The 23036-nt window shown below is 35.6% G+C and overlaps 6 protein-coding genes across 10 annotated transcripts; 4 read left to right on the forward strand and 2 right to left on the reverse strand.

Moving 5' to 3' along the window:
• Nucleotides 1–120: 120 nt before the first annotated feature.
• Nucleotides 121–9833, forward strand: Pall (F-box protein pallbearer). Of its 3 annotated transcripts, none has more exons than XM_076424092.1 (4): nt 121–135; nt 223–486; nt 563–811; nt 884–9833. In XM_076424092.1, exons 2-4 carry the CDS (start codon nt 352–354, stop codon nt 1538–1540), a joined length of 1041 nt encoding a protein of 346 aa, XP_076280207.1. In that variant the 5' UTR covers nt 121–135; nt 223–351; the 3' UTR covers nt 1541–9833. The 3 variants fall into 3 exon arrangements, 2 of the variants coding, with proteins under 2 accessions (XP_076280207.1, XP_076280206.1); XR_013009025.1 differs by lacking the exon at nt 121–135 and having other exon boundaries at nt 169–486; nt 884–2235; nt 2412–9833; XM_076424091.1 differs by lacking the exon at nt 121–135 and having other exon boundaries at nt 169–486.
• Nucleotides 3139–6091, reverse strand: LOC143209007 (cilia- and flagella-associated protein 91). Its single transcript, XM_076424107.1, has 8 exons — nt 5869–6091; nt 5710–5798; nt 5350–5633; nt 5016–5224; nt 4577–4925; nt 3904–4514; nt 3534–3829; nt 3139–3466 (listed from the first exon to the last, which is right to left on the reverse strand). Exons 1-8 carry the CDS (start codon nt 5926–5928, stop codon nt 3139–3141), a joined length of 2226 nt encoding a protein of 741 aa, XP_076280222.1. The 5' UTR covers nt 5929–6091.
• Nucleotides 6705–10419, reverse strand: LOC143208973 (uncharacterized). Of its 3 annotated transcripts, none has more exons than XM_076424006.1 (5): nt 10260–10419; nt 9418–9979; nt 8584–9173; nt 7382–8500; nt 6705–7304 (listed from the first exon to the last, which is right to left on the reverse strand). In XM_076424006.1, exons 2-5 carry the CDS (start codon nt 9932–9934, stop codon nt 6705–6707), a joined length of 2826 nt encoding a protein of 941 aa, XP_076280121.1. In that variant the 5' UTR covers nt 9935–9979; nt 10260–10419. The 3 variants fall into 3 exon arrangements, with proteins under 3 accessions (XP_076280121.1, XP_076280122.1, XP_076280123.1); XM_076424007.1 differs by lacking the exon at nt 10260–10419 and adding an exon at nt 9251–9297 and having other exon boundaries at nt 9418–9511; XM_076424008.1 differs by lacking the exons at nt 9418–9979; nt 10260–10419 and adding an exon at nt 9251–9411.
• Nucleotides 10420–10630: 211 nt separating this feature from the next.
• Nucleotides 10631–13396, forward strand: LOC143208997 (thioredoxin-related transmembrane protein 1). Its single transcript, XM_076424095.1, has 5 exons — nt 10631–10901; nt 11177–11338; nt 11577–11751; nt 11837–11938; nt 12001–13396. The coding sequence occupies exons 1-5, from the start codon at nt 10738–10740 to the stop codon at nt 12277–12279; spliced, it is 882 nt and encodes a 293-aa protein (XP_076280210.1). The 5' UTR covers nt 10631–10737; the 3' UTR covers nt 12280–13396.
• Nucleotides 13397–14288: 892 nt separating this feature from the next.
• On the forward strand, nt 14289–16542 carry LOC143208991 (uncharacterized). Its single transcript, XM_076424087.1, has 4 exons — nt 14289–14463; nt 14834–15038; nt 15120–15846; nt 15928–16542. Exons 2-4 carry the CDS (start codon nt 14864–14866, stop codon nt 16271–16273), a joined length of 1248 nt encoding a protein of 415 aa, XP_076280202.1. The 5' UTR covers nt 14289–14463; nt 14834–14863; the 3' UTR covers nt 16274–16542.
• Nucleotides 16543–16659: 117 nt separating this feature from the next.
• On the forward strand, nt 16660–19479 carry LOC143208543 (coiled-coil domain-containing protein 13). Its single transcript, XM_076423000.1, has 9 exons — nt 16660–16758; nt 16821–16886; nt 16993–17284; nt 17429–17568; nt 17905–18055; nt 18140–18384; nt 18461–18958; nt 19028–19200; nt 19279–19479. The coding sequence occupies exons 1-9, from the start codon at nt 16660–16662 to the stop codon at nt 19415–19417; spliced, it is 1803 nt and encodes a 600-aa protein (XP_076279115.1). The 3' UTR covers nt 19418–19479.
• The last annotated feature ends 3557 nt before the right edge of the window (nt 19480–23036 follow it).

Here is a 23036-nt window from a genome sequence, read left to right on the forward strand (position 1 = left end):
TTGCAAAAATCAACCTAGATAGTAAACTCCGTGCAACATCAGTGAATTTATCATGGACACAGGGCGCATGCACATTGATGCACATTGAAAATTGCTCCTCGAGAAACGTGGAGAAACGTCAGAGTTTCGTTCCCCGTAAAGACCCATTGCATCTATATTATTGTATTCATTGTCAGATGTGCATCCTACATATGTATATGTAACAGCTATATTTGTTTATAGGTCATCGGTCGGTCAAAACATTGCGATAGTAATATTGTATGTATCATAGTTGAAACCGTATACCTTCCGTTTTCTCTTGTTGATTGCAAAAGAGAGGAAGTTAACGCCAACGTTCGAACAATATTCACGATGAATGAAACTATTGTAAATCGTGCTGTGAAGTCACAAGGCGTTAACATGTTGCAATTAATAAATCTTCCCGATATTGTTTTAGAGACGATTTTGTCTAACCTTACGTACGACGAAATTTCTCGATACAGAATTGTAAGATCATATTCTTTCGTTTTGGTCGTGCAGTAAGAGACGCATAATGAAGTTTCTGTGAATTCAATTTTGACAGATTTGCAAGCAGTTTGACCGTATATGTAAGAAGTTATTGAACAGAGGTTTCAATTTGATGGAGAAGTATCACGCGCAATGTTTGCGTGCTGTAAAAAGTCAACTACCGCGAAGGGAATCAGAAAGGAGAAGTCATCCATTGGCACGTCATTGTGATATATTGACAGCGATTGAAACAAGAATATCAATGTTATCCATGACGTTCATCAAATACGTGGATCTCAATCTGTGTTGTTTTATCCCTGGCAAGGTAATATAAGTTTACTATCCTAAAATGATTATAATATACTCTTATTTTTAATATGCAATTCATTTGCGTCAGGTTATCGATGAAATTTTTCGTGTCCTTCGTTTAATTCGCGATTCGAAAACTCCGCCAAGAGCTCATGAAATACTTCAGGAATTAAGAGATATCAGTAGCATGGCTATGGAACATTTCGATGAGAAGATCTTGCCAGATTTAAGGCACAGCATTTGTACATCTGTCGTTAGTAATGTAGGTTCTTACGAACTACCAGGTGGAAGTCTGATGATTTCTCATCATACCACCAATCCGACTAACACAACACTGCCACATAACTTTAATTCGGATCAACTGAATCAGACTTTTAAAAAGATCTATAGTCGCACTAAAAAGAATAAATTATCTGTCCTTTCTGTGAAAGGTCAAATAGGTAAAATGAAACTTCGAATGAAGAGGCAGGGTTTTCAGATGCGAATGCAGAGTTTAAAGTTACAAGAACAGGCGAAAAAGATACACGAACAAGATACGCAATTGGCAGAAATGAGAAAACATTTGGAGGAATGGGAACAAAAAATGGTCGACTTAACGGCTGGATTAAGTCGTGCCAGAGAAGAGACGCAAAAGCCTGATTCCATAGAGACCTGTAAAAGAAAGCTCATTGATCCAACAAACGAATTACAAGCGAAAAGGTGTAAATTGGTGATAGAAAGAATAGTCAATAATATAAAAGCTTGAACGTCTCATCGGTTCGTTCTATGTACATAAAAAGGTTGTATATGAAAAGCAAAATTATAGCACATTTTGCCTTTCTTGTATGTTTGAATTATATTGATAGTTTGTTTTCTTACTATCTTGATTGTGGGTACCTTCTAATTGTATTTTCAGAACAGCTATATATACAGGATGAAAAGTCAGTGAATACGTGTGCATTCTACCAATTCTACTTCTTGCATATATTAAAGCACGCGAACCCGACGAATTTTTAAACTCGTTTTTGAGAAGAAAGCGTAATCAAACAAAACAATGTTATTCTTTCTTTTCTAGTCGCTTTTGTGTGTAGAATTACTTCCCAATCGGTTGTATATCGTATGCGGGACATCCTGTATATATGTATACTACATTTAAATATGTAGAAAATAGAACACTTACATTTATTTAGTTTCAACCAGAAAAATGAAAAACACAAATAGAGTATGCCAGTGGTGTATGTAATCGCTTACTCTTGTACAGGCCTGCTCTAATAGGTACCTGTTTGAAAGCAATATCAGCTTCCCTTTCTTAAACACCTCCTTATTCGCAGGTGTATTCAGTTTGTTAAAATGCTAGATACCAATAGCCTCTGCAGCGTAAATATGGTCCACATGAATTGGACTAAAAGATACTTTATGTTAAAAAAACATTTATGGATATAACTAAAACATATAAAAAAGGTAAAATATGTTGTAATCTTTTTCATTTTTAAGCAAGTATATTCTTAAACACGAATATGTGAATACATGTAATGGACTGTGGTATTAAACTATTGTGTAAAACTTACAATTCATTTACCACGTGTATTTAAAATTATAATAATATACAGTAATATGACATGTATTATTTTAAACAGGCAATTTATAGATGGATATTCATTGAAAATTCTAAACAGAAATAAAAACTGATAACGTGTGTTCTGCGTGGCTGGAAAGAAGTTGCTTGGAAGGAATGTGGATCTGAGTAGTTGTTAGACACACACAATTTTGCTGTTGGCCAAAATGACATTATCAATGAATAAGATTATAAACAGGCATGGTCACCTTTTACCCCTGTGCCGTTCCGCAAAACTTCTTTTCAGCAGTGGACAGTATTTAATTTGTTTTTATTTATTTTATGCGTGATAAAATTCTTCCATTCGCATAAAACTTGTTCTAAGATTAGTAAAAATATTATATAAGGTTTTGGTAAAGTTTAGTACCATCAATTATTAGCAATATTCGATGCATACATTTATACTTCTGAGTATAAATTTTTAAGAATTTAATTTTATAAAATATAGCGGATTCAAAATTCAAATTCGATATTTTAAAAATATACAGTTACATACAATTCTTAAGTTTCGGTTGATGTAACAATAAATATATATTCTAATTTAAGTACAAACCTTTATATTTGATTACCATTTTTGGTTTCGTCACTACTTGCAATAAAATGATTCATGTATTTATCAATATTTACTAGAATAATTTTCAAAATTGATTCGACATCTTCCCAAGTAAATCATGTATTTAAAGATTCTCATTGTATGTCTGCAACGGAATTGATTGTAGACATTTTAAGCTAAAAAGTTCCGTATAATATTAACTGCCTGTAATTCTAAATAAATATTTGAAACAATAAGAATTCATTACAAGATTGTCCGTATTCGACAGTACGATTGAGCTTGTTTTGACACACAATTCCCTCGAAATCTCATCGTGTTTTGTATCCGATATATCATTAGGTAAATCTTTACTGTTAACGGGTGGTAAACGAACTATCTCGCTGTAAATGGTTGCGTGCGCGTGTTGCAAATAGCTTTGTTGTTGCATTCTTATATTTTTTCGTACAGTATGTTTTTCCACTTCCGGTAACACGAAGTTATAAATCATATTTGCAACCAGTTCTTCTTCTGCTACTCTTGACGCACTAAAATATATTTAATAGAAATTATTTAATAATAATTGGGCACACCTTTGATCCTTTTATGTATTACTTGTCATGCACATGCTTCGCGACACTGTCTACTTTGTTGCACAGATTGTTAATATATTGTTTGGCCGCCTCATCTGACACCCAATCGACGCCTTCTTTAATAACATCCTCTAAATAAATTTCCACGGAATCTTGATGAACTTTTACAATTTGTCGAAACATTTCATCGAATTCTCTGCGCCGATTACGTTCCAATTGGCGTCTTCCAGCTTCCGCAGCTTCTCTCATAGCTCTCTCTCTTTCAGCTAATAATGCGAAAGCGTGTATTCGACGTTCATCTTCCAATCTTAATAGCTCCTTAAAACGAAGGAGATTCGAATAAAAAGTAGTATGCGAAATCATTAATGTATAGGATCGATTTTAATCTGTACTTTGCTGAGGAAATTTAACATCGCTGAAAGAGACATTCCTTCTAACGAATCAAGAATTTCACATAAATGATCCTCTTTTAGAGATTTCTCATTTTGTAAGTGTAATAATTCTATCACACGCTGTTTTTCATTTTGTCGTTGTTTTTTACTTTCCTCTTCTAGTCCATGAGACGACCGCAATTCTTCAATCAATTCTCTGCACCTATTGCGACCCTCAAACATCTGTAGAAACAAAATATGTTTATGTACAAAAGTTGAATCACAATCAAAACTAACAATTACCATGCATTGGATCGCTCTTCCTTTAACTATTTTCTGAATAAGAGTGGACAATTGATGCAAGTGCATGTCTTGTACATCTTCTGTATGCGTCTTACAAGGTGTAGGAGGCAAAGACGGTGGTTTATACTTGCGCTTCAATAAAGTTGATGTCTCTGTGTGCTCTATATTCATTCTTAGTGCCTTCAAGTCATTGTACAATTGTCTCAACTTTTCGTCTGTCCATCTTGTTTCTCTGATACAAAGGTCGAATGGCTTGGGCTTCGGTCTAATTGCCTTCAATTCTTCAAGTGTTGGCAACCACTTTGGCAATACACTCATTTTTTCTAGATCTACATTATTTAATACAAGAGAATAAAATATAAAGTATAACCAAATTTTATTCCAAAATTACCTTCGTCGATAGTATCCTTAAGTAATTTCTTTTGTATCACTTCGTGTCTTCTTTGTGGATGTTCACCGTAACGCATTTGCGGTGCATACATCTCAGACGATGGATCAGCATATTCCTTAATAATGTCACGTTCAGTGGACCGTGATTTTTGATAATGCTTCTTTTGAAGTTTCCTCAACTCCCTTCTAAGATTATGTCGAATAGAGTGTATCTTTTCATCTCTACGTTTAGATAAAATGTCTTTTAATCGATGGAAACGACCTTCTGTTTTTTGTTCTTTCTCAGCTTCGCGAGATTTTGTTATTTCATCCATCAATTCAAGTCTATAATCCATTATCGCCTGAATCTCCTAATAAGTTGCAAATGACATTTTTACCAAATCTTGCATTTCTAAAGTTAACATACAAACGTCATTATATTTTTTCAATAAAATATTTACTGCTTCTCTAAATGCCCATTCATCTACTTCGATTGCTGTTAGAATAGCTGTTCGTAGTTTTGTATTGGCTGGTGTATCCATAGGGGGAAGAACTTGTTCCCATTTTTTCTTCATTCTCATTCTATTGATAACTTCTAGCTCGTGGGCTCCAGGTGGTAATCCTTGATTCCATGTTAAATGAGCTATCGTCAATATTTCTGGATCATGTCCTGAAACGTTAATGTTTGATTGAGAGTACATTGAAACATAGATTATATTTAACACCTTACATACCAATGAGTTGACTTAATGGTACACTAAAGATTAAACATTGATCATTGAGAATATTATGTACCTTCTTTAATCCTATATGGAGGTTCCCATGGAACAGTTTGAGTATCGCTATCCCTATAATCTGTTTGGGTCCCTATATTTCTGTGTCGTTCTGACTTCAATGAAAATTCATAACATTGTTTCTGTGCATTTCTTACTACATCATTGAGGATCTCATGATTAAAGCGTTTTGGAATCTCTACATTTTGCATTTTTGGTACTAAAAATGGTATAATCGGGCGTCGAAAATATTTAAAGTTATAAGAGCACATGATATCTTCTGTTGTATTATGTCCAGTCATTATCCTACAAGCATTTTAATTACTCGAAGTACTCTACCGGTATAAAGATCAGTTCCAATTCACTTTTTACGGTAACTTACTTGCAGTCTAAAATCCAATCTTTCGTTTTCTTATTATATTTTCTCATGTATTTCGAAGAATCTCTGATGTTGATATTTTCACATATAGTCTGTAACATTATGTCGTTTAAACCTACAAATTTTGTAATAAAGTATAGAAAAGTATAGAATGGTACTCACAATTGTACAAGCTGCTTGTACACTGGACATTTTATATCTTGCTTTTCTGCCGTGCACCATGCAAGTAGTCTCTATATATGTCTCTGTATTAGAACCACTTTACTAACAGTTTAACGTGAAATTTATAACTTACGGCTTACTACTTTATAGGCCATAGTCACTCAAACTTGATAATTAATATCTTCGTATAATTGAATAATTGCTATCAAGAATATAAGAATGCAATTACATTTAGAAGAATGTACTCACTAATAGTTAGGACATTTATACAAATATTGATCAAACACTAACTTCAGCATTCTCACAGTTACCGTACATATATGTATATGGAATTTTAACGTTCTGTTGTGATTAATGTATAAGTATAATGTATAAGGTAGCAATAAATTTCAATAAGATTACGGTAATTATAATATATATATTTTATATTCCATAAGTAATTTACATGCAACAGTAATTAATAATTTACTTTCATTCATTATAAGTATTTTAAATATATTATAGATATTCTTTTTTAAATATAAAAATACACAGCTGGCAAAGCTGACAGAATAAATGAATTAATAAATATTCTCATGATGACTATCGATACCACAGAATGTAACATTATCCTGTAATGAGAAAGACACGTTATTAGGCATAAACATTGTTTCCTCAATGTATCGATATAAAATATACTGTAAACAGACATTCTACTATATTTACAATACAAGAGTAATAATAATACTGTTATTTAAACAGAGCTACATTTTTGTTTAATTTCTGGTTGAACTTGTTTGACTATTAAATGAATTGTATTTAATGAAAATATTAATTCATACACGGAGAACGATTATCTAAAGCTTTGTTTTATGAAGTGTTTTAAAATATCCATTCCCTTGGGAACCCAAGTATTCTGACCAACTCTGGTGCGAAGAAATGTTTTTGCAGCTTTCGTTGGGTAACATATCCTCTGGACATGTACATTCGAGTTTCATTCTATAGATTATCATTTTTCCAAAGGAAATTTTAAAATTCTCTCGATCAGTTGCTTCCTGGTACATTTTATAATTGATACCGCGTTCAGCCAAACATTCCTTAACGAAATCATCCTGATGCTTATAATGGAGTCTTTGTGTTGAAAGTACCCTTTTTCTATTAATACAGTCTAGATCTTCTTGAATTAACATTTTCGATGTATCGGAAGATGGTAACGAAAATGTAGAAAATACTAGGTCTACAGGAATCGTGTTTTTCGATACCGAAAGTGAGGGCAACAGTATCCCAGTTGGTGGTTGTTTTTCTATACCGTACATCCGATACATTCCGTTACTCCTAATATCTGCCTCCCGTTTTATTCTTTGCGAACGCAAAGGAATTCCTTTAGAAATTTTTCTTTTATTTTGTTTCCTCAGCGATTCTCGTTTGAACACTTTTTCTATGGAAGCTTCTTCTTCCTGAAACGTAGTGATATTATTATTTAGTTCAGAATACTTTAAAAAATGAAATAATAAGGTAGAGAGACATATTTTACCGTAGAACTCCATTCCATTGATGCATTCGTACCATTTTTATTGGCTACCTCAAAATTTACAGTTCGTTTACTTAAAAGTAAAGTTTTCATATCATGATTTGTAGCATAGTCGTTAAGTTGTTCGGATCTATTTCTTCCGTTAATAACACCTGTTTCATTACTAATTGTATTTCTTACAAAATCGTTTATATTCCTATCAAAACTATTGATGGATTTGCTGTCAATACTACTTCTTTGTTCTCGTACTTGACCTGCTTCAGAATAATCAACGGACTCTTCCTCCCCCACGTTAATATTATTTTCTCCATCATACGAGCCATCGTAGTCTTTGTCTTGTACATTTTTTTGTGTCCACCGATTTTCATTTTTCCAGATATAATCATTGTTCAAATTGCCTGGATTTTCCAGTTCAGTATTCATAATATTAGTTTCGATTTTTTCGTTTCGGCTTTCATATTTTTTAGATGATCTTTCGGATACAAATGCCGCATTATTTGCATACGAATCTGTTCTAGGATTTAAGTATTCAGAAAAATACAACGATATACCGGGTGGTCCAACATGTTGACTCAAAGCATACAAGTTTGTAGTCAAAGTAGAATTAAATCGTAGTTTACAAACGTCGACGTAAGATTCAAACGCAAGTTTTGCGTTTTTTAAAGATTGATACTTTTCTTTATCTACCTCGTAATTTAAACATTCAACGGACCAATATAAAAACCAATCATTTCCGAAATCTTCAACGGTAACAGACAAACCAGACATTTCTTTGCTTAAAAGACCCTCTATCGGTTTCTCAAGCAGAGGCATGCCAGTTTTTCCATCTATGATCGTCGTAACTGTGTAATTATATGTAAAAGAGTCTGAACCTATTTGATATTTCACCATAAAATCTGGAACATTATCATCATTGTAATAACCAGGAATAGGAATGCTTATTACTTTAGAATTAGGAATTGTATAGTCCCAAATAGGTTTAAATGTTAACCCATTATAAACTATTATCGTAGAATTAGATAGAGCTGTAACAATGTCTTCGACTCCATCTAAGGTAATATCCACCAAAATTGGAGGTAAAGGAGAACCTTTACCTGCATTGCGATGCAGTCTCCTCAATTTCTACAAAGAATAAAGGGAATTCTTGTTGCACGATTATTTTTTATGCATTTAAACGATGAATGCAATAAGTATCAATAACTTACTAAGTCACCATACATTAAATTCACTTGGGGAACTACATAAAGTCCTCCTGTTTGTTGTCTGCTAGTAGTTGTAAAAACAAAAATATTTTCTCCATCCGGATGAACTAACTTTTGAGGTGCTAAGAGTAATTGTTCTGTGCTTGGCAAAACCGAAACATGTACAATGTTTCCATTCACTCCTGATATTATCAGGATTTCACTTAATGTTTTCGACTGTATAGTGTGCGATGCAATAACATCTCCGATTTCGTCCCCATCGATATCCGCAATGAATCTAGCATCGTAAATATCGGCGAGTCTCCAGTCGTCGGAAATTGATCGTTCCTCGACCGGTGCTTCCCATATGGTAGATCCATCGTGTCCACGGATCGCATGAAGTATTCCACCGTGTCCACATATAATACAATCTTTGATTGTGTCGTTTGTTAAATCCAGACTACAATCAACCGAATAAATAGAATGAGCCATCCAATGGGTCCAAAGTGTATTCCCTGTTCTACCATCCAAAGCTAGAACTCCGCCGAAACATGGAACTTGTCCATTAAAGTGAACCATACAAATGTATTCTGGTACATCGATCATATCCAAACCTATTTTTAAAAGAAGAATAACATTAATTAATTAAATGTTTCTATTATCGTTAAACATTCGTTAGAAAAAGGTTTACCTCGTTAACTGAAGATCAAACAAAACATAATGGCGCAAAATTAAATTCTGTAAGTGAAAAAGTAAACATAGAAAAAATGAAAGACAGTATTAAATAGAAATTGACATAAATTGTAAATGGTAGTCAGCATATTAAATAGATCTGATTATTTCTATATAATTAAAGACCTGTACTGAATCCAACAATGATATCCTCCACTCCATCTTTATTGATATCGGTACTTCTTAATGACGATTCAGGAGTTAGCTTTGGCAATGATTTAGTCCATAGAATGGTTGTTGTAAGCGATGTACAAGGAACTATATTAGATTCATTTTTAGATTCATTTAATATTTCTTTGTAATCGTGAGATAACCAATTTTTTAAAATTGGCATTGGCACAGGAATAATATTTATGATGTATACACATAATGGGATTATACTCAATAGTATTATCAAAGCTATAAACCCAAGACAAAGAGGTATATAACAAGTTCTGGTAGAAAATGTCTCAAAACTATATGACTTTTTACATCTTCTACGAGACGCCATTAAGGGCCTTTTAACTCCACCATCCTCGTCTAATTTTAGGCCACCATTTTTTCCATCTCTGATGAATACTTCGTCATCTATGTCTGTCAGATCTTCTTCATCAAATCCATCTCGCACAGCCAACTTAGGTAAAGTTGGATAAACAGTAGACATATTTTTCAACTTATAATATTATTATAAGCAATAGTTAAGTCAGACCTGTAACAATGATATATTTTGTTACAATAAAATGGACATACATATCATTACATTTTTGATATATAAAAAATATCGGCTCAAGATTTCGATAGGAAACAATTCAGTAGAAAAATACAAAACATACAATAAATTACGAAGTATTTCACGAATTTCCAAGTTATTCACGAACCGTAAAACATATCGTATCATTTTATCCTAGCAAACATTACAATTTAAAATACATCACAAATTCTACAAATAACATTAAAATTTTAATAATATTTATTGTTTATTTACATACTTTTAGGGAGTGTTGATTGAACTTTGGTTACGAACAACAAAGAATGATTTGTTCACTGAAATCTATACAACGCATGCATATATATATATATAAAACCAAACAATTATGGTTCGTTCATAACGAACAGCACAGCGCACAGCGTTACGAAACATCTTTTTTTCATGAACAAACATTAGTATTCCAAAATATGAGCTAAATAGTGCTGTTTCTGTGAATGTTGAATGAATATCTGAAATCATCTGAAATCAATGAAAAATACAAATAATAAAATAATTCCACTCAATTCCACTATAGTGTTGCTAGGGTCAGCTAGGGTATTAATGTTCTAAGGCGTTTCTTGACTGTTCTTGACGTGAAAGAGACATTACACACCCTGATTGGCAACTATTGTTGCCTGGGTTTGTGCTTCTTTCAGCGACCGGTAGCGTGTACGGAGTACGGAGTACAGATACCGGTGTGACCATTAGTTAGAACGAAAATGTTGAACACGAAATTAAGGTTTATTCTCCAAGTCTCGTGTTGTTTCTTATTTTTGAGTTTCATATACGCTGGTTCTGTGGAATCATGGAAAAACACATTCGCGGAACAGCTTACCGAGGAGAATTGGGATCGTATGCTGACCGGGGAATGGATGGTGGAATTGTGAGTTGTATTGTATCTATGTCGTCAAATTTGATGGCGTGTCAAAAATCATGCCGAGGAAAAGGAGAGAAATACATAATTTAAATAACTTTGATAGTATTGCATACTTCGTGAAACAAAATTAAATCTTCCAAAATGGGAATAATTGAATTCTATTTAAATGAAAATTGTATATACAAAAAAGAAGGAGAAATTGTTAAAACTTTCATATAGGTCGAGGTAGAAGGCGAATTATTTCATTTATCCGTTATAATTTGGCTAATTCTTTAATTTAGCTATGCACCATGGTGTCCTGCTTGCGAAGCACTAGAACCTGTGTGGGAACACCTTGCATCACAAAAGAGAAGGTTGAATATTAATGTTGGAAAAGTAGACATTACCGATTCCCCGGGTCTTAGCGGAAGATTTATGGTAACTGCTTTACCAACAATATATCAGTAAGTACTATTTCTTTTCTTGTCATATTAGAGTCGACCGTGGATCTTAATAAATTTTCATTTTTGTGATTCAATTTTATGAAAACTAAAACAATTGTGATAATATAATTTGCATGTGTCTCAATTGCAAATGTAGATCTGCACTCTATGCATTATAATTTAATTTGAAATCTGATAACTAGAGATAAAGAAATTATCGTATAATTGAATTATTGAATAATTGAACTGTTTGTTCTAGTGTAAAAGATGGTGTATTCAGACAATACAAGAATCCTAGAGATAAGGATTCATTAATTGAATTTGTATCTGAAAGAAAATGGGAAAAAATCGAGCCTATTCTTGGTTGGAAGAGTCCAACTTCTATTCAAATGTCTGTTATTAGTCAATTCTTTAAAATGTCACAAGTACTAAGGGTAAATAATAATTGTATCGTGTAATTGTGTTATATAATTCGCTATGCGATTAACAAATTCTAAAGAAACAGATATATTCTTTCAGGGAGTACATAACAAGCTGATGGAAGACTTTGGACTACCTACATGGGGAAGTTATCTAATCTTTGCTGTTGTGACTATTGTTTTAGGCGCTGTATTAGGATTGGTAAGTTCTTTCTAATTCTAGAATTGGAAACCGAATAAACACTGTAATTTCATGGGATTCAGGTAATTGTTTGTCTGATCGACTTGATATATCCACCTAAACCTGCAACACTTCAGAGCAGAAAAAAGCAGAAAGATGGTTCAGGTGGATTTATGCAAGAGAAAAGAATTATACAAGACGAAGAAATAGTTGAAAATGTGAAGGATGACTTGGTAGATGAAGAATCCGAAGGAGAAGGATCAGACGCCGAAGAGAAAGAGAAAGACGCAGAGAAAGATTCAAAAACTGAGCCGAGTAGTCCAATGAGTTTTCGCAAACGTAAGCCACGTAAAGCTGACTAGACATACTGTGTGGTTGTATGTAAATATTTAACATCTGGAAAGAGAAAGCAGATAATATTTAGCAGTTTGTAATGTCAATCCATTTTGATAAATGAGAATAATGGCATGACATTATATGGTGAACTAATTAACAATTATTCAAAAGGAATTGTAAAATTTCATACAAAGAGAGAGAGAGAGAGAAAGAAAGAAAGAAAGAGAACGAGTGAGAGAAAGAGAGAGAATGAGATGGAAATGCTAGTTTTTATTGAAAACTCATAGTTAATTGAAATATGAGCTATTTTCAAACACAACAGAGAAAATCTTAATTTCGTATAGAACTGAAGATTTTGAAACGTTAAAATTACTGTACCTCAGGTATTACTTTTTAGGTCCTTAGATCAATAGTTACTACAACAATGAATAGATATTCTACAGTAACAATTTTTGTGTTCTCGATTAATAATTGCTTCCGAATAAACAGATACTTGGTGTTTCTGTTGAAAAATATTTGGAATCTTTTTTATTAACATGTTTCTATTGAATTGAATTGTTTATTATCTGTAAAAGTATTTCTTAGTTTTATACCATAACGAATCACTACGTAAATTAACCATATGAATGTTTAACATCGTAGGTGACCATAAATAACTAATATATTTTCCTGTACAAACCGTTTATTTATAAATTTTACACATATAATATCGCAAAGTAAACGAACAACTATGAATTATTTGTGCAACCCTTTTTTTAGATAGCGAGATGAAAAGCATTTCTTTCGATATTGTAAAGAATCGTATTTAAGAATTGATTACATAAACGCACCTGCTTTAACTTTTTTTTTACTTATGCAAGCGCACTTTTCATTTCGATTGAATTGTAAAATTTCAATATGCTAAAAAGTAAATAACGAATTGAACTGAATTGAACTGTCTGTAGAATTATTTTAGACAAGAAAAATATCCATGATATAGTAATAAATTTTATATATATGCTGATATATATTGCGTGACTGAATTTCTAGTAAATATAGTTTTAAAGTTACTTTTACTATACTTTTTAGTACAGGAATAAAAATATTATTTATACAATGAAAATGTTCGTATTTGTAAATAAATCGTAATACATAACACTTAAACTATAGTTCGAAATTTTTATAGCGCTTGTAATCTGGATAATGTAAATGTTTAGTTAAATGTATCACGGCATCTACTATTTCAAATTAAATACATATATGTTTACAAAAAAATTGTTGACACAGACTACATTTTACGACAATTACATAGTAGTATTTTACATACAGCGCAACTAATCAAAAAACATAAGACGTCTTCCGTACATATTACTATTCCAGTATAAAATAATAATTCATAAAACACATTGTTAATCATCTAATGCACTACATTTTTTTATTATATCTAATTTCTGAATGCTGAACACATTTATACTCTACAATTATTTTCAACATTCCTCGAAGAATAGAATATATTTTTACAAAACTATTAAGTTTAATTATATAAAAATGAACTAATTTAACTAAGGTATATTGACATTTGTAAAACCGACTGCCTAATAAACGTATTAATTAATAGTTTCCAGTTATTTTTTTGTAAAAATATATATTTCCCGATATCAACACAATTAGATAAAAACAAATTGAATATTGTAAGATGTAGAAATATTATATTTATTTTGATCAATACATTAAAATATTCACGAGGAAGTTATTTTTATCTGTTGTTTATACGCAATCAACGCAATTCGATGAAAGTTACCGACTGTGCTGTAACGGAAATGACGTTGTACTTCAAAAATCATTTGGTTATGAGATTTTTAATATTAAGTAGATAATCTGCGACAATTTAAGTCACCTATTCTAATTATTAATAAGATAAGTTACTGTATTTAATTGTTTTGCTTGAAACATACATACAATCTAAAGAAATATGTATTAAATTATGATGAAAAGTGGTCATTAAGTTTTGTACGCATGCGCAATTAGGGAAATACGCGTCGGAACTCGGAACTGCACGCCTCACGCTGAAACACGAGGCACGCGTGTTCAACTTAACCTGGAACGCTCGATATTAGACCACGTTTAGGGTGGTTGTTCAGTTGCTCCTGTAAATCGAAAAATTAACACGTTTTTTCGCTGTTTAAACTGTTTCTGATCGAGCACCGATTAGCGATTCAACTAACAATCTGGTAAGTTATATTAGATTAAACTTAAATTAATAATAAGATTGAAACAATCGATTTATTTGTATGGTTCACCTTACCCTGCTAAATACATGTGGCTATCAAATTTTTTTTAGTGTGCCGGTTTATATGATCGAAACAATTAACGTATAACCTAATGCAATCTCTATTTCAACAATGTAGCACATAAAGTGCGCGTGTGAGAAATACGATTTAAGAAATCCGCGTTTTAAATATACAGATTTGGAAAAAACGAGCGTGGTAGTTTATGTGTGTTACAAATAAAATAATCTTTAGTCTATTGTTACAAATAAAATAATTTTTAGTCTATCATATATTTCAGACTGGTATTTATCATTTTTATTATTTTGTGTAGATTACTATCTGTAATTTCTAAAAGTCAATCATGGTTCACAATGCTAAGAAGCGTACTGTAAGCGAAAGCGAGGCAGTCAAGAAAGTTAAAGAGGAATTTGTTTCGAAAAAGAAGAAGTCAGCGAATGGGGCTCCACAAAATGGACAAGCGAATAAAGAAGTTAAAAAGGAAGTATTGCCACAAGTAAAGGTCGAACAGAAGCCAGGTAAGAGAATACGAATTTTTGGGAATTTTATAGCGGTTTAACCACAGATAGAACTAAAAATACAAATATTCAATGATAAAGGTGGTGACAAGAAGACCAAAGAATCAAGGATGGCCTATCGGGAGAAGCGTAAACAGGCGAGAGCAGCAAAAGGAGCAAAACCTGACATATCTGTCGAAGATATTAAAAAGAAGGTCGAAGAGATTGAAAAGAGAGGAAACCTTTCAAAGTCTGCTAAGAGGAAATTAGCAGCTTTGAAAAAATTGTTAAGCGTGAAAGAGGGTACGTACAAACCGAAGCCACAGGTTGTTAAGAAACAAGCAGGTGAAGGAAAGAAAGAGAAACAAGTAGCCGCTGCAAATAAGAAACAGGTTCAAAATACTGCAGAACAGAAAAAGAAAGTACCAGAAAAGGTTGAAGCCAAGTCATCCAAAGACAGTAAGAAAAAAGATATTAAACAAGGGAATTTGCTTCTTGTGAAGCAAGAGAATCAGCCAGAGCTTGATCCGGCCTACCTTGATAGTAGTGATAGTGAGTTAGAGGAACATTCGAGCAGCAACGGTGAAGGAGACGATTTCGATTTTTGGTATCGGAAAATGAATAAGGGAGATGATGATGATGATGATAATGATGATGATGATGATGATGATGAAGATTCTCCTACAGATCTCGAAACCTTAGGATCTGACACAGAAGAGGATGCAGAAGAAGTTAAAACAAAGGATGCTCAGAGCGAACCTAAACAGGCTCCGGAGCAAGGAGGAAAAAAGAAGAGATACGTTCTCTTCGTAGGAAATCTACCTTTCAAGTAAGAATATTTACTATTGATTAATGTGAAATTCTCAGATTTCTTTACACATCGTGTATAACTCATTTGTTTATTTTTCAGCGTTACACCGGAAGAAATTAAGAAGCACTTCTTAACAAAAGTCAGTCAAATAGTCGACATCAGGATACCGAAGTCGAAAGACAATGCGCCAAGGGGATTCGCATACGTCGAATTGGGTAATCACACAGACTACGAGAAAGCGATCGCCTTGAACAACTCGTTCGTCAATGGTCGAAGAATAAACGTGCAATACTCAGGAAGTAACAAGAAAGAAACCGTTGCGAAAAATCAAAAGTTGCAAGCTCTTCACAAAGCGGGAAAATTAGGCGGTGGACAGAAGACAAATTTTCGAAAGAACCCTGGCTCGAAGGGAGGGAAGCCAAACGCTCAGAAGACGAAGACGTAATTGTCGAATGTAACGCATAGGACGAATCACGAAAGAATCCATTAAATGACATCCTCCTTTCTCCCCACCTCCTCTGACATCTAGTATTAAGGTTTCTTTTTTTTTTATTCTAAACAAGATACTGTAAAGATTATGTTCCGATCGATATATAGATAAAACAATTATCTATTAAGAGATGTACAATTAATTTTATGAAATTTTAACCTGATTCGTATGTGTACACACGTTTATAGAACTAAAAAAAAAATACAACTATATGTACACATTAACGTTCCTGTGTAGCATTTATTGACGTATCTTCAAGAAGGTTAGAAATATAGATTATTGTGACATGATTGTAGCAGGAGAAGGTTAACTGGGCGGCTCGATATACAATATCATGAAAAATGTCCAAATGGGAAATCACGCGTACGAAAAATCAAAGTGAAACTGGTCAATCTTTAGACTTCGAAGCGACAGTTTCGTGGACGGATGAGTTCTTAGAAGTACAAAATCGCAAAAGATACGCGTCTTTTCTTTAGAAAAATAGAAACTCTATGTGTTTTAGGATAAGCTGCCGGATAGCATTGTCTTCCCGAAGGAACTCAATCTGTTTTTGCGGAATCGGATTCAGGTAAAATGAATAGCAAACGAATACGATTAAATTCTAATTAAAAATTCGCTAATGTTTCGACAACGGAAGATATACAATAAGACTCGAAATTATCGCGACGTGGTAGGATCTAACTGCTGAGAATGGTTGTCTTCGTCGAGCTCTCGAGGAGTCTGAGGAGAAGCTTCGAAAGAAGCAACCGGAAGCGACGGCATCGGCGCCGATATTTGGGAAACCGAACGAAATGGCTACCGCCAAAATAGTCGAACTCAGCAAAAGGTGCAGAGAACAAGCTGCCGAGATAGAAGTTTTGAAATCGAAATGTAAAACCGTCGAAGCTAACTTGAGCAACAAAGTGGTCGAGTTGGAGAACGAGAGGAGCAACCAGAAGCGATCGAAAACAGATTCCTCTCAGGAGAGTGAGTTATATTGAGCGTAGATATTATTGTTAGGGCTAACTTGTAAACAGAGAGAATCGAGTACCAGTCATTTCTGAAAGGGTATCGCAATTTATTCCATTGTTTGGAATGTGATGATCGAGATCCAGGATAGTATTGACTAAGGTACCGAGAACGATCGACCGAAAGAAAGTGAGGATCGAATGAGGCAGCTGAACGAAAAACTGCAGCAAACGCAAACGAAACTATACGAGTCGAAGAACACCTGCGCCAGTCTGAAATTAGAAATTAACAAATTAAACAAGGTATATATACACAGGACGAGTCTTCTAATCCGACGACTCTATATATTTTCTCGTTAATTGTGAACCTCACGAGAAAAAGTTTCAAGCAAAAGTTGCATGGTATAAAAGAGACTGTATGATGTAATAATAGAGCAAGGGCAGATCGAAATTGTCACATTGCAATGGTTTTCCGTACGATCATTAATTTGAAGTCGTCACGTTAGTAGACTCATCCTGTATCAAGCGTCGCGTCAGCGGTCTGGAGTGCTTGAAATACATTCGAATAATGTAGCTTCGGCTTTTTTGAGGAATAGCGATATCGATACACTTGATTGATAAGTAACTCAAACAACGTAGTTACTATGCAGCGAAGTGGGCGAGAACGTGAGCCTAGGTAATCTATCGAACCAACCTGGAGGATGGCGAGGGAGGGCCGAACAGATTCAATTGCTGCAACAGAAAGTGGCGGAATTGCAGTCGAAGTTATCGGATTACGAGGGAGCCCATTGTCAGAAGACGTCGACCGGTATTGCATCTACGGAGACTGGAGTGATCGAGAAGTGATTTGATAACGATCAACGATTTTCCTCAGCGTCCGTGGACCGAAAATATCTCGCCAGCTTTCGAAGCATCGAGAAAGAACGTCGTCAGCAGATCGAGAACTCTGCGAAGCAGCTTCGCCAGTCGGAGGTTGCGATCGAGGGTTACAAGAGGAAGCTAGAGGCTTCGAAGGCGAGGATAAAGGTGTTGGAACACGAATTGAACGCGGCGAAAGGGAGCATCGCGGTCCTAAACGAGAAGAGATCCCACGATGACCAGCTGATCGAGACCCTTGGCGTAGGAACACGATCGAACTTTGCCTTTATCTTGATTTTTATACCGGTGAAATAAAATCTATCTCGAACAATCGCAGGAACGGTTGAAGACGATGGAAGCGAGGCAACTGGAAAGGGAGACGGACATGAAGATCAAGGAGGAGAAGATCAGCCGCGAGTGCATGAACTTAAGGAACGATCTACAGTCCTCGCAGCTTCGGATCGAACGGCTGAGAAGGAAATTGGAGGAACGGGAGATCGAGATCGATAAGCTCAGGTCTTCTGTCGTCTTCGACGCTAGAAATCGATGGCACGTTTCTAGAACAGTTTCCAATCGAATCGTAATCAATTCTAGAGATGGAATCGTTACTAATGGGTCGATCAAAGCTCAGAGAAGATGCTTCGAAGGTGTTCAATCAGAGATCTACTTAAACAGCCTGAATAGTCCGCCACAGAGCTCCAGAAGCACCGGCGATCCGAACGAGTACGTAACTCTCGCTCTTGCAGCCGAATCCGAAAGGGAAAGATTGTTGGAACTAGTTGCCGTGTTAAATAGACGACTGGATAAGGAGAGAACCGATGCTGAAATGCTTTCCGTAAGAATGAGGGAAAGTTCAAATTAAGCGGTATACATACATGTTAAATTAGTTCCATCGACCTTTCAGAATTCGTTGCGCGATGAGAAACACAAGTCCGCGAAATTGGAGTTGAAACTTCGAAGATTGGAGACCGAAAGGGCCGGACTCGTAAGGATCGATACCGGATATAGATCGAGACTTTTGTCTAGGTCTTTGAAAAGCAACGATGAGTTTATCAACACGGAAGAAATGCGGCTCAAGTGAGAAACTTATTGAAACCGACGTAGATAAAATGTACTTCGAATGCTCACGCGTATAATTTTTGATACGTTCGGTAGAATGGAGCTGTTACAAGAAGAATGTCTCGCTTTGAAGGCGAGATTGGACACGGTGCAACAGGATAAAACGTCGGACTTTGCTAGGTACAAGGAAATGCTTGATCAAGTCAGGAAAGTCTTCCAGGCTGCGTGGAGGTAATTAAGAACGAAAAAATGGGAAAAGAAAAGGATCGAATGCCGAACGACAATTTTCTATTTTAGGGAGAGACTGCCTCCCACCGGTGGTCCTCGTTCCACGATCACGATATAACTTCAAATCGAATTCCTACAGCACCAGCCAATTAAAAAGAATAGTCGGTCGGACACGGCGAGGCGTCTCGCGCAAGTCGAAACGCTTCGATCTCCTTCTCACGTAATTTGCAAAATAAACGGACCCATCAGGGAACAACAACCAAGCCAGTCGTTGCTTATTGTTCCTTCCGATTGAAATTGTGTAAGAACTACAAAGCGAGCAACGGTGATGTAAATGGGACACAAGATAAGGTGCAACACTCCGCGCAAACGCGCGTGACACCGTCGACCGACGGTGTTTCGTATCTGTCGCTCGTTATTCCGCCTCCTTCTCCGTTTCACGTAACCGGTGTTTACCCTGAACCACTGCGTTTGTTATTGATATCGCTCGACAGTCCTATGACCATAAATTCATCCTGTTTCCCAACATTCTGAGAACCCGAACTCGACATTCACCGATCATCGGGAAAATGGGAACAGAATTGGACAATGTTCAGTACAGTCAACGATTCATTGTATTTTCAATCAATAATCGATGTTCGTCGTGGTTGACAATGGTCAATTAACTTTATCGATTAATGTACAACTTGGAACAGGGAACGCTTTTGCCGAGTAGCGATCACTGAAAACTTTGAACAACGGCAAAGAAGAGAAGACAGGAAAAATGAATAGTAGCAGAGAGTGTGTAATCGACAAAATGAGTGGATCTTAAACACAGACCTTGGTGCGATCGCAAAGCTTGTGTATTTGGAGACGACCTGGCGTTAGGTGCCGTTATTTGTTGCTTGAGAATCAAAACGTAAACCAAAGTTTGGAGAAGATTTACGTTGGTAAATACGTTTCTACTGATTATGCCGTTTCTTGAACACGATACTGGCGGTTTTCGGTGCGATCGAAACAATAAAAAAATTCTATCCGAAAAAAGATCTTCTGTGTCCAGTACTAGGAGGAGTTCCCTACAATAAGCAATTCTCTCTCCTGGTCAGTCAGTTATGAAGAACTTTTATTCTGGATACCTATGTTACATAGAACAGAACTTCGTAATAATTAAACGCAGCAAAGGTTCTTCGTAACTGTTTCAAGAACCGGAATGGACATTATAAAAGTTTAAAAGCCCTGCCTGAGCGATTTCTCAAGAAACTTTGGAGTCCGATAGACGAAACCAGACAGACGAGAGGTTCTCCAAAATGAGGAACTTCGATGGAAGTGACCGCATCGCCATTGTGTTTTAGGCGGATTCCGGACTATCGTAAACGTGGTGGTCGCGACTACCGTGAAAGCTTCTTTTGTAAAACGAAAAATCGAGCGCAGGGCGTTCCCATTGGCGCTAAGCTCCGATACACAGGTGCGAGCTTACAGGTGTTATTGCTCCTTCCTGATAAGAAGCCCCAGCCGTGACGTCAGATCGGCGCAGGTAGAGTATATGAGACGGCCCGGAGAGGTGTCCACGTCACTCGTTCTTGAACCTCTTCGTTCGTTTGTTCTGTAAAGTTGTCGAACGGTTTTCGTATTTCTCTCCGTTCCTTTTTCTCTCCTTTTCGCCGTCACGTTTCTATTGGTTCCACCGCACATCGCATCAGTCTGTCACGACAGGGACGTGCCAGCAAGTCAGTTCCTCGGACGGGATGCACACGTTCATCCGGAAGTCGACCGCGAGCGGGTGTGTTCTCGAGCTACGGTACCATAATGGGGAACGGCAATCAAGTAAGTTTCCAAAAGACCGGGGATTTTCAATTTACGATACCGGATTTTTTATTTCCTACTTCGACGTCGGTAAGAAAATCGCGACGAACGATCGTCCGACGTGTTAATCGAGGAAAAAATTCGCGAACAAGAGAAAATGTTTTTCCGCGCGTGTTCTCGCCACCTCGTACACTCGCAGTTGAAATTCTTCGCGTCGTGGTGCTTTCATATGTAAATTCGAGGTATACAATTGCCGCCGTAGGGACTCCTACAACAATTTTTTTCTTTTAATCTCCGAGTTAACCTACAGGTAGTTCGAAAAGTATTGTTCAAATTCTTATTTGTACAGTTTTAGGAATATATCTTTCATTATACATTAGTTCTTTCTTTGGATAGAGTATTTGAAGAGTTGAGTCAAAATAGACCCGAGCACCGTCGTCCTATAGTTAGTTCGGTAGGTCCTTACGATTCTTGACGAATAATTAGATCTTTCCATTTCCTGTTCAAGGTGCTTGCTAATAACAATTGAATGTCGATGCCCACTTCGAATTTAGAGACAAACGTACAATATTTTCTGTGCGAAGACCAGCAGTGTATTTTACTGCTACGTTTGAGATAACAGTAGAGTATTAATTATAGAAATTCGGTAGACAATATGATTAATTGCACAAGCCTAGAAAGACACGTCGACGCTGATACTAAAATCGATGATTGGTTCAAATCGCTGAAGCTCGAGGACCAAACGATTTCTTCCTGCGGCGGAATTCTACTCTAAAAGATTGAAATGAATTAGTAGTTGAAACGATAACGCGGCAAGTCATCGAGTTTGTCAACAATAAAACGAAGTACAGTAGATAAGTGCATTATTCAGCTTTGTTGTTCACTATCTAATAAGACCGGTACATAATCCCTCGGTAAACGACTGCATCCGAAGCAATTAACAGCATGGAGAAACGCGAAATTTCGTCAGAATTATAATTTACGAGAAATCAGAGATTTATTACGCATTTCTAAAATTAGGTTGCAATAACGTTCCACGATTTCCGAGGAGAAAAAATACTAATGCCTCGGGATTTTCGGTAATACCGGCCCGTGTCGACTCGTTATCGCCTTATCGCATCGTCTACTGATAACGCGTAATCGTTGGTACCTCTCGAAGATGATACCTGATATTTGTCGTCGAGTTTAACAAACGAATGTTTTTATTGATCCTCTGCGAATATGGTGAAACAGCACGGAAACGAAAATCGTGTTCTTTCCCATGATTTCTTGAGTCATTCCGAAGGACGCTATATTGTGCAACGTGCTAGTGTTTTCCGTAAACTTCGTTTATGACACGATTGCAACTTATTACGCGGTTTGTAAGCACAATTTGTATTATTAAGATTGTCGAGATCGGAATATCATTTACAGGCAAGATAAGGTCGAGGAAGAACAGATTGTCACATAATTCAATCAAAATCGTGACTATTAACCGTTGGCGCCGCTATAGAGCATTGAATATAATCGTTGTACTATATTTTTATGTAGGATCGATAAAGGAAATCAAAGTATTCTTTCTTATCGGAATTAAATTTTTGGTTCTCAAGAGTTTCACCTGAAAAATGTTCGGAGCGTTAACGATTAAAGTCCATTGTCATCGTAACTTATTCAGATATGCTTACACAGCGGCAAAGCTATATACTTTCTGGTCAACAGTACCTTGTACAAACAGAATACACATAAGATAATTGTCTCATCAAGAATTTTAGGCGAATGTTAACACTACTATGTTCATTAATATCGTGTACATATAATTATATTTATGGCAAGGTAAACGAGAACACTCACCGATATCAGGTTGT

Source organism: Lasioglossum baleicum, chromosome 5 (assembly GCF_051020765.1).
Source record: "Lasioglossum baleicum chromosome 5, iyLasBale1, whole genome shotgun sequence".
NCBI lineage: Eukaryota > Metazoa > Arthropoda > Insecta > Hymenoptera > Halictidae > Lasioglossum > Lasioglossum baleicum.

Bases quoted from the DNA above. Each gene is read 5' to 3' on its own strand.
- LOC143208543 (XM_076423000.1), top strand. From the start codon at position 16,660: ATGTCCAAATGGGAAATCACGCGTACGAAAAATCAAAGTGAAACTGGT. The intron at 16,759-16,820 runs GTACAAAATCGC...TATGTGTTTTAG, and splicing joins GGACGGATGAGTTCTTAGAA to GATAAGCTGCCGGATAGCAT. The intron at 17,285-17,428 runs GTGAGTTATATT...GTATTGACTAAG, and splicing joins AACAGATTCCTCTCAGGAGA to GTACCGAGAACGATCGACCG.
- LOC143208973 (XM_076424006.1), bottom strand. From the start codon at position 9,934: ATGTCTACTGTTTATCCAACTTTACCTAAGTTGGCTGTGCGAGATGGA. The intron at 9,174-9,417 runs GTCTTTAATTAT...TTTTAAAAATAG, and splicing joins CATTGTTGGATTCAGTACAG to GTTTGGATATGATCGATGTA. The intron at 7,305-7,381 runs GTAAAATATGTC...ACTACGTTTCAG, and splicing joins CAATGGAATGGAGTTCTACG to GAAGAAGAAGCTTCCATAGA.
- LOC143208991 (XM_076424087.1), top strand. From the start codon at position 14,864: ATGGTTCACAATGCTAAGAAGCGTACTGTAAGCGAAAGCGAGGCAGTC. The intron at 15,039-15,119 runs GTAAGAGAATAC...TCAATGATAAAG, and splicing joins AAAGGTCGAACAGAAGCCAG to GTGGTGACAAGAAGACCAAA. The intron at 15,847-15,927 runs GTAAGAATATTT...TTTATTTTTCAG, and splicing joins GTAGGAAATCTACCTTTCAA to CGTTACACCGGAAGAAATTA.
- LOC143208997 (XM_076424095.1), top strand. From the start codon at position 10,738: ATGTTGAACACGAAATTAAGGTTTATTCTCCAAGTCTCGTGTTGTTTC. The intron at 10,902-11,176 runs GTGAGTTGTATT...TCTTTAATTTAG, and splicing joins GGGGAATGGATGGTGGAATT to CTATGCACCATGGTGTCCTG. The intron at 11,939-12,000 runs GTAAGTTCTTTC...CATGGGATTCAG, and splicing joins TAGGCGCTGTATTAGGATTG to GTAATTGTTTGTCTGATCGA.
- LOC143209007 (XM_076424107.1), bottom strand. From the start codon at position 5,928: ATGGTGCACGGCAGAAAAGCAAGATATAAAATGTCCAGTGTACAAGCA. The intron at 5,799-5,868 runs GTGAGTACCATT...ATAATGTTACAG, and splicing joins TACAAGCAGCTTGTACAATT to ACTATATGTGAAAATATCAA. The intron at 4,926-5,015 runs GTAAATATTTTA...GCAACTTATTAG, and splicing joins AATGGGCATTTAGAGAAGCA to GAGATTCAGGCGATAATGGA.
- Pall (XM_076424092.1), top strand. From the start codon at position 352: ATGAATGAAACTATTGTAAATCGTGCTGTGAAGTCACAAGGCGTTAAC. The intron at 487-562 runs GTAAGATCATAT...CAATTTTGACAG, and splicing joins AAATTTCTCGATACAGAATT to ATTTGCAAGCAGTTTGACCG. The intron at 812-883 runs GTAATATAAGTT...CATTTGCGTCAG, and splicing joins GTTGTTTTATCCCTGGCAAG to GTTATCGATGAAATTTTTCG.